The sequence below is a fragment of the Benincasa hispida genome, chromosome 5 (genome assembly GCF_027475165.1).
Source record: "Benincasa hispida cultivar pf3 chromosome 5, pf3_genome.v1.1, whole genome shotgun sequence".
Lineage (NCBI taxonomy): Eukaryota > Viridiplantae > Streptophyta > Magnoliopsida > Cucurbitales > Cucurbitaceae > Benincasa > Benincasa hispida.
The window spans coordinates 48,619,443-48,628,027 of NC_143482.1; the positions used below are offsets into that span (position 1 = coordinate 48,619,443).

Below are 8,585 nucleotides of genomic sequence, written 5' to 3' on the forward strand. Positions count from 1 at the left end.
TAAAATTTATCCTCTATTATCTTATTAAAAATGTATCTATTATTATCTTTTTAAATCTAAACATATAGATATAGAAAAAATAGGTTAAAATAATAATATTTTAGTTTAACTCCATTTTTTCTGAGACGAAATTAGTTGAGGTTTATTTTGAATATTCTATTCTTATAATTTTAAAAATATTCCATTCATTACTTGTTTGTAAATAAAACCTTGGTTCATTTTAGGTTTTATAATTCGAGATATTTTCAAAATATCTTAAAATAAAACAAAAAATAAAATTTGTAAAACGATAAAAATTCCCACTAATATATTCGCTGTTGGTTTAAGAGTCTACTAATTAATTTAAAATAATTGTGATGTAAATTTATTTTTAATTACTATAAGTAAAGGGGTCTAGAAAACTAGTTTTTGTTTTTTTTTTTTCCTTAGAATTCCAAAGGTTATTTATATTGTTCTTCCTCGTCTTTCTCGATTTTTTACTGATTACTCTCCTTTTTGTACAGTTCTTAAATTAATAATCTTTTTTTAAACTTATAATTATGTGCTGTACATAACCTCATTCAATAATTTTTCACTCTTGGAATGATTTTTTAGTACTTACTGAATGATTCTATGGAAATATTTTAACAATTAATTAGAATGAATCTATTTACACTTCCATTTTCAAAATCCAACAAGATACTTGAATTTCAGTTTTCCATTTACATTTTCATTTTAAAAATTAGGTTCACATCTTTAACACCTTGAGCATAGTACAAGAACACTATATAATATCCTCCCACCATATCGATTTACCACCATTTTGAAAAAAATCTATATTTACTAGGGAAGAAGATCATGAAAATCATGATAATAGAATTGTGGGAGAAAATAAACACAATTTTAAGAACACAAAAATAAAAAAAATCAAAGGCTTATCCAAGCAAAGTTGGGGTTTTGAGTTAGATTAGTTTCTTTAAATTGGGAGCATATATTAACTTAACATAATTATATATATATATATATATATAATTTACTAATGACTAACAAAAGAATTTTCCAAGGATAAGCGAGATGATACCATCACTTTGGTGGCCCTATGCTATAAAAAATTTCTTTTTTATAATTATGATGCTAATTTGTACTTAGTTAGCTCTAATTGAGCTTGACTGTAGTTCTCTGTTTATATATAATTCTATATATTTTTTTTAAAATCAATGTTCTCGACTATGATGAAGATGCTAAGAAAAAAATAATCATGATTTAAGTTAAAATTTACCCACTTTAAATTACTTACCCAAAATTACTAAGGATACATAATATCATAAAAACAAATAAATAAAATAACCAACATCGAAATAACAGATTTGTTAACATTAATAAGAAAGACATATACCAATTCAAAGCCAATCACTGAAACCAATTATTTTTATTATGTGTCCAGGCTAGCTTTCAATTGGTATATTTGAACTAAACCCAAATTAAACACACAATAATACTAAACACAGAGATTTCAAACACATTTGAAATCCAAAATTACAACACATAGCCCTAATTAATTAATTCCTAATCAAACCATAAACATAATTAAAGAAGCAACAATAATAATAATACTAATAATACTAAGAATCCAAATTCTTGGCTCAAACTCGACGGAATCGGCCGGAAGGATCAACTTGGTGGCATAAAGTGATATAAGTTAGATAAAGAAGACGATTTTTTGCACCTGTTCGATGATTGTTAGTGTAACTGCAAAAGTATTTCAGATGATTCAAATTCAAAACTCCAAGCATTTCTCCCAGAAGCAAGAACAACCAATTGATCTTTCTCCATTCCTCCGGAATCACAGGCCTCGCTCCGTTCTCGTGTCCACAAAATCGACACGTTGGGTAATTAGGGTTCATCCATGACCTTGGTGCTCGATCGCGAAACAAGTTCTTGTTCTCCTCCACAAAGTTTGCAATCTCCTCGAATTTCGAAACCATGTCATATTCGATTGTGTATTGTCTTTGGCATTGCCGGCAGCTGACTTCCCCAGAGATCGTGAGGATTTGATTTGACTTCAACTCGTTTAGGGTTTGAACCACGGCTCGTCGGTTCGTGGACCATGGATATGGTGGCTCGATTGCCTCGGTCGTCTTTGGTGATCGAGAATTGCAACGTCTCGATGATGATCGACGAGTTCCTAAATTGCGAGTGATTCTCATGTTTGTTATTGCATTTGCCCTAGCCCGACAAACGGCAACAGGCAGGGGCGATGGGGGCGAGAGATCCCCAGCTGGTGGCCGGAGTGAGAGTTGAAGGTCAAGGTTGCCGTGGGGCGCACTGGTTTGGTTTGTGATATTGTTTTTCATCTTTTAGGTCTTTTCTTCTTGTTCTTCCCTAATGAGAAAAGAAAATGGCCAGAGAATTGGTAAAGGGTTTGATATAAAGAGAAAAGAATGGAGTTTTAGAGGGAAGATTATATTCAATTAGGTTGTTAAGAAGTGGTTTTTCCTTTAATACCAATCGTTGGATTGCATGTTTGAAATCAATCTACTTTTTAACAACCGTAGGATCTGTTTATCTTTTTATATCAATTGTTGGATTGTAGGGTTTCCACATATGTCTCTAATTCTTAATAACCGTTGGATATATTACTGTTATGATATGGGGTTTCAAACAATCGTTGGATTACAAGTTAAAAAATGTGTAATTTGTTAGTTGTGTATTGTTCTAGTTTCTTCTAGAATAATTAATAATCAAAGAACTAAAAAATTGTTCAACCGCACAAGGTAATTGTCTTTTAATTATAGTTGGAGGCAAGTTTGAAAATTTGCAAGTCCTCTATCAAACACGGATAAAAATTCGAACTACTCGCAAAGTTTATCTCTTCTACATCCAACGGTACAAAATTACAAGAGAATTGTGAGAGAAATAAAATATTTTAAATTTTCATAGTTAGCCTTAATGTGTTGACAATTCTGTTGTTTACTAAAGTAAAACATTATTTTTTCCCCAAAAGTTATTGTAATAAAACATTATTAATTATTAATTTCTTGATATAACATTGCGAACAAAATTCAAATTATAGATTTAGGTTTAAAGGTTTCACATTTTCTAGTATTTTGTGTTCAATTAAATTTAAAATTGGTAGACAACTCTCTATTCACTCTTTCTTTGATGTATCGTCATTGAATCTAACTTCTGAGTCAATAGAACGTTAAGCTATTTGAAATGTGCTCGTTTTGACAATTTATCTTAAAAATTTTAATGCATATATGATGTTCATTTTGGAAATTATCTTGAAAATCTAGATGCATATAAGCACATGTATAGTTAACTACTAGTTCACACACATGTATATTAATGTATCTATAATATAATTGAAGCAGGCAATGTTGTGAAATTTGAAAATTAAACTTCTTTGTACCGCAAGTACCATATTTTGACCCATACAAAATAATATTTCTTTTTTTTTTTTTTTTTTTTTTTACTTTTTTTTTTATTTATAATATTACGTTAGAAGTAAAGATAGAGGATTATTGGAATGCATTCACAAGTAGGACCGATGATCACAAAAAATTAATTAATGTTACATAGTTATACCATATTATTTGGATGAAGCAAACTTCAAACTACATAGGTTATTTTGATTATAAATTCCAAGCAAAAACCATTTCAGAGACTTCGTGTTTGGTATCAATCGCGAGGAGTGCAAACAAAATTATATTGGCTAGGGGAGGTGATCTTCAAAGATATGATTTATGAAAATTATCTCCATTGGTGTGAGATCTTTTAGATGAGTTTAAAAGCAAAGTTAGGAAAATTTATGTCCCAAGTAACTAATACTTTATGTCCCAAGTAACTAATACCTTACCATGTTGTGGAGATAATTGTTAGACGTTTAGTTGTCATTGTTAATTTGTATCAGAGTCATAATATAAACGTGATTGCTTGTTCGAGAAGTTTTATGATTATGAACAAATAGAATTTAGAGAGCTGCCTCATTTGTGCTTTATATGGATAGGCTTGTATCAGTCCTCAATCCTAGGGTGAACACTATGGCCAAGCCGAGTCGAATGAACAAATCGAACATAATCGAAATCTCAAATGCTTGTTAGATATAATGTGTTTAATTGTCTATTTTTGTAGGTTTCCGAGAAAATCATGCATTTTGAAGTGTTATGGGTCGTTCGGGGTTGATTTGGAGTGATATCGAGCACTTAGAACTTCAATGACGTGAAAAGACAATTTTTCCCCTAGAGAGGTCGCCAACAACATGGATGGTTGAAGAAGGAGAAACAGGGGTGCATTTAGTATTGGTGAATCTAATGTTTAAACAATAAAGAAGTCCGCCAACAACATGGATGGTTGAAGAAGGAGAGGGTAGTAGTTTAGATTTTAACCAAGTTGTTTCCTACGATTCCCATCAAAGACTTGGGGTTTTAGTAAAAAGTATTTGTACAGTTTAACGGATGGTTTTTTTAATATGTAGTATTTGTATTTGCACATGACTCAATTTGATAAATTACATTGGTTATTACATAATATGTGTGAGATTTAAGTTATGATATGTGACAAAATATGATAAAGACTAGTCATTACAAGATATTTACATGTTTAGATTAATAAAGATTTCAATTGTTTATGTGGAACGACATATGACTAGCGGTTAATTGTGGGGCTTTGTATGATACAAACTTCTATTTTGAATACAAGGTATTTACTTATTTCATGGTTAAATATTTTTAATACATGATATTTGTTGATTTCTAATTTTTAGCGGTTAATTTATAATTATGTTTGTTAGATTTTGTTTCTCCAAGTTACTTTTTAGTGATATTATTCTAGATATTGTTTTTTAAAACTAAATTAGATATGATTTGCTTCTTAAGTTAGATAGTATTATTTATTTATTTTCTTTGATCTAAATTTAAATTCATCCGACTATATTTTAGGTTGTTAGATTTCTCGTTTAAAATTCACCATAATAGTAGAGATTTGGCAGTAGGGTTATTTTGTTCATTCTTAAAATTTTAATAGTATTAGATTGAATCATTTGGCAATTTTTACAAAGAACATTTTGTTTCGCCATTTTTCTAAATTACAATTTCATTTTGGTCATTTGTCCAATTTTTCAAAAAAATTTAAATAACAAATTTATTGAAAATGACTTTTGGACTTAGGCCCATAGCAAAAGTTAAAAGAAAACGAGAGAATGTTGTCCCACATTTGAGCATTAAGCAATGCCTAAACGGTATAAATACCAAGGCATGCTAGAAGTGATTCTAAATTGTGGAGGTGGTGGAAGTATAATCCTTTCATCATGTTTGCGTTGTTGCTGCCACCCACCCGGTTAGATGGCAAGAAATAACTTTTTATTACTTATCCTACTTTGATTAAATTTTATTATTTATCTGTTTAATTTTTCAATAATCGATTGATCTGTATTTTGATATTCAATCTTCGCTTAGTCTGTTTTGAGCATTATTTTCTTGTTTCCAATCAATTTTCCGATGATGCTTGAAATTGGAAGATGTGTTAACCTTAGGGAGGAACTGGATGACACAAGGACGTGTCGAAATTGTTTTTAGGATAGTGACTATTCCACAAAGCAGCAACTTTTCGACATCTGCATCTAACAAAATTTAGTTCATGGAGTGTCAATTTATGTCTTGTGTATAGATAATTAAACTTAAAAGTGTCTAATAGGCCTCTAAACTTTTAATTTCATATATAATATGTTATTGATATAAATATTTTTCCAATTAACTGACCTATTACTATTTTTTTGGTTCATTATATTTTAATTTGTTGCACCATTACATGGTAATTCATATAATTTTTTATTTTATTTTCTATACATTTTAATGAATGTGTTTTCCTAGTCAATATAACATTAGAAAAAAAAAAAAAAAAACAACTTTGAAGGAATTGTGTGAAGAAAGATTTAAATTCCCAAACAAATTAAGGTAAAGAACTAGAAAATTTTATCTGTTGCGAAATCGACAATTAAAGAACACAAAAAAGAACGTAGAGTAGGGAAAAATCGACACACAGATGTACGTGGTTCACTAACAATGTGTTAGCTATGTTACATAAAAAACGACGCCTCTCTAATCTATAACATCTAAAATAACTTATTAATATAAGAAAACATCAAAGTGGGGGAGGGAAAGTTGGAACCCCGCCCCATATTAATACACAGACATAAACTATATATAAAATCAATGAAAATCAAAATTAACATAAAAGTTCATGCTTAAAATTAAAGAAATATTTTAAAAGGTTTTTTTCAAAAAGATACATAGTGTTTTAGGAAGAGCATCCAAATATCTCAATTAAATTTACACATTCTTAACACCTTCCTCATCCCTACGTCCCTTCGTAACATTCAACAATAACTGGGTCTAAAACGACATTACAAGGTAGGGGATCTCAGCAGATTTTGAAGTTTGTTCCAGAGATGGTTGGCAACATTGCAATGAATGAACAAATGGTCCATATTTTCTCCACTTTGTTTGCATAAAGGACACCAATTTAGATTTAGAGATATATTAGGAAGCCTCTTCTAATTTGTAAGATTTCCATGATATTGAAAAATCAAAATACAATAAACTAAAAAAGTTAGATCTATTCATACTAATATTACATTTATACATTGCATATAATCAAAGATATAAAAATTCAAAATTACACCCATACATATTACAAACATGCTAATACATGACAACATGAAGATACCCAACCATACTATTATTTTTCTTTACCTAGTTCAAAACAAGCCAAAGATGCGGGTATTCGAACTTTTGATCTTCACTTCCATCATCAGAAAGCTTCTATATATCTTACTATATATTATCATCAAGATGTATTTATTTTTGGAATTACTATATATTATCATCAAGGGGTATTTATTTATTTTTGGAATTAAAGAGAGATTAATATTACATAATCACTAGGGTTTCAAGCAACAGGAATCCAAACAAAATCATCAGCAGGGAAGAAATGGCAAATGGGCATGTCCCCTGGTTGAAGTTTGAGGACTTGAAAGGCAGGATGGGTAGAGCTCCATTGAGAAGTATCCATATGACAAATTGCCAAAGCTTCAACTCTATCTCCATTTTCACCTTCCAATTCAATTTTCAACACATTATTATCTCCTTCTTGGTAATGACAATAATAAATGGCGTAAGGATATGGCATGGTGTGACAAGCCACAAGCTTAGGAGCTGCAATTTCCATAGGGGTATCAAAGATTGTGTAATTTTGGAAATGGACATTGGATTTAGTAAGATGTGAAGTTTTGAGAAGCTTAAATGATGAGGATGATGAAGAATAAGATTTTGTTGGAAATATTAAGGATGTTTTTACAAAATCCATCATTGATTCCATGGAAGTTGCACAAAATTTGGTCTCTCCTTTGATGGGTTTGAGCTCACATTGTTGGAGGGTTTCTTTGATTGCTTGAGCTTGAGGGGAATTTGGAGGGAAGGAGAAATAAGAGAGGATATGAGGGAGTTGTTTGAAGGCAAAAGGGATTTGATCAGCTTTTTGTTTGGGTAAAAATGGAGGGGATTTTGAAGGGTCTCTTTTGGGGAAATAGATTGCTAGTTTTTTGCCAACCTTTAGGTCATTGATTGTGAAGAAAACTATGAGTAAAGGGTTTATATTGTGATTCATATGAGATGATGATGAAGAAGAATCATCATTATTATTATTCTTCTTCTTCGGAAATTTATCATCTTGGGAATTTTCAATATTATTTCCCATCTGTGTCACCATTTTTATGATGGGATTTTGTGTACTTGATGTTGCCTCAATAAAATCCTTCATTTCAATTTGCTTGCTCTTCTCATCGATTTCACCCATGGAAGCTTCAACTCTTCCTTCAGCAAACTGCACAATATGAAATAATTTGTGAGTTTTTTTTCCTCACGAAAAGTTGATACTTATAAATTTTCGTGTTAGTTTTCTAACTGCTTTGTAATCCATTTTGTATCCATAAATGTTTTTAAAAACTAAACCAAATTTTTTTAAAAAAAATTATTTTTGAGATTTTCCTATGAATTTAAACTTTATTTAAGAAATACGTTGATCAAAGTATATAAAGGAAATTGAGAGGGAAAAAGAACAAGCATAAATTTAAATAACATAAAACTAATAACTTTGGTAACAACACATAAAATTTTGAATTAAACACTTTTTCTTTTCTTAATTTTGTGAAGCTTCACCATAAGAAGAAATAGAAGAATTAGGAAGATGAACCAAGAAGCCTGTCTGCTGCCCTCCATCCTTTTTCCCTCAAGTGTTTTTTTTTTCAACTTCTCTACCTCAAGTGCAATAAAATGGGATGAGATATAAAACTGTGGTGTAGAATAATAAACTTGGAAGTAGTTTATTTTTATTTATTATTTTTTAATTATTAATTATTAATTATTTTTTTATGAATGATTAAATGGGAAGTAGTTGATGATATGAAGTATTGTCTTTTTTTAATTTATTTAGTCTATGATTTTATATAATGTCGGCCATTGCTCATTTTAGTTTATCCTCCATGTTGATTATATTGTGTAAGCTTCCAAAGAGTTATAAATTTATGGTTATTTAGGGAACCAAATCTA

At 30.0% G+C, this 8,585-nt stretch overlaps 2 protein-coding genes across 3 annotated transcripts; both read right to left on the bottom strand.

Annotated features, from left to right (window-relative positions):
* Positions 1-1,622: 1,622 nt before the first annotated feature.
* LOC150036198 (uncharacterized) lies at positions 1,623-2,333 on the bottom strand. Its single transcript, XM_090313590.1, has one exon. The coding sequence runs from the start codon at positions 2,331-2,333 to the stop codon at positions 1,623-1,625; it is 711 nt and encodes a 236-aa protein (XP_090169716.1).
* Positions 2,334-6,856: 4,523 nt separating this feature from the next.
* LOC120078223 (BURP domain protein USPL1-like) lies at positions 6,857-8,349 on the bottom strand. Of its 2 annotated transcripts, none has more exons than XM_039032445.2 (2): positions 8,196-8,349; positions 6,857-7,860 (listed from the first exon to the last, which is right to left on the bottom strand). In XM_039032445.2, exons 1-2 carry the CDS (start codon positions 8,253-8,255, stop codon positions 6,928-6,930), a joined length of 993 nt encoding a protein of 330 aa, XP_038888373.1. In that variant the 5' UTR covers positions 8,256-8,349; the 3' UTR covers positions 6,857-6,927. The 2 variants fall into 2 exon arrangements, with proteins under 2 accessions (XP_038888373.1, XP_090169963.1); XM_090313837.1 differs by having other exon boundaries at positions 8,230-8,337.
* Between the last annotated feature and the right edge of the window lie 236 nt (positions 8,350-8,585).

Bases quoted from the DNA above. Each gene is read 5' to 3' on its own strand.
- LOC120078223 (XM_039032445.2), bottom strand. From the start codon at position 8,255: ATGGAGGGCAGCAGACAGGCTTCTTGGTTCATCTTCCTAATTCTTCTA. The intron at 7,861-8,195 runs GTGAAGCTTCAC...CATATTGTGCAG, and splicing joins TTCTTCTATTTCTTCTTATG to TTTGCTGAAGGAAGAGTTGA.
- LOC150036198 (XM_090313590.1), bottom strand. From the start codon at position 2,333: ATGAAAAACAATATCACAAACCAAACCAGTGCGCCCCACGGCAACCTT.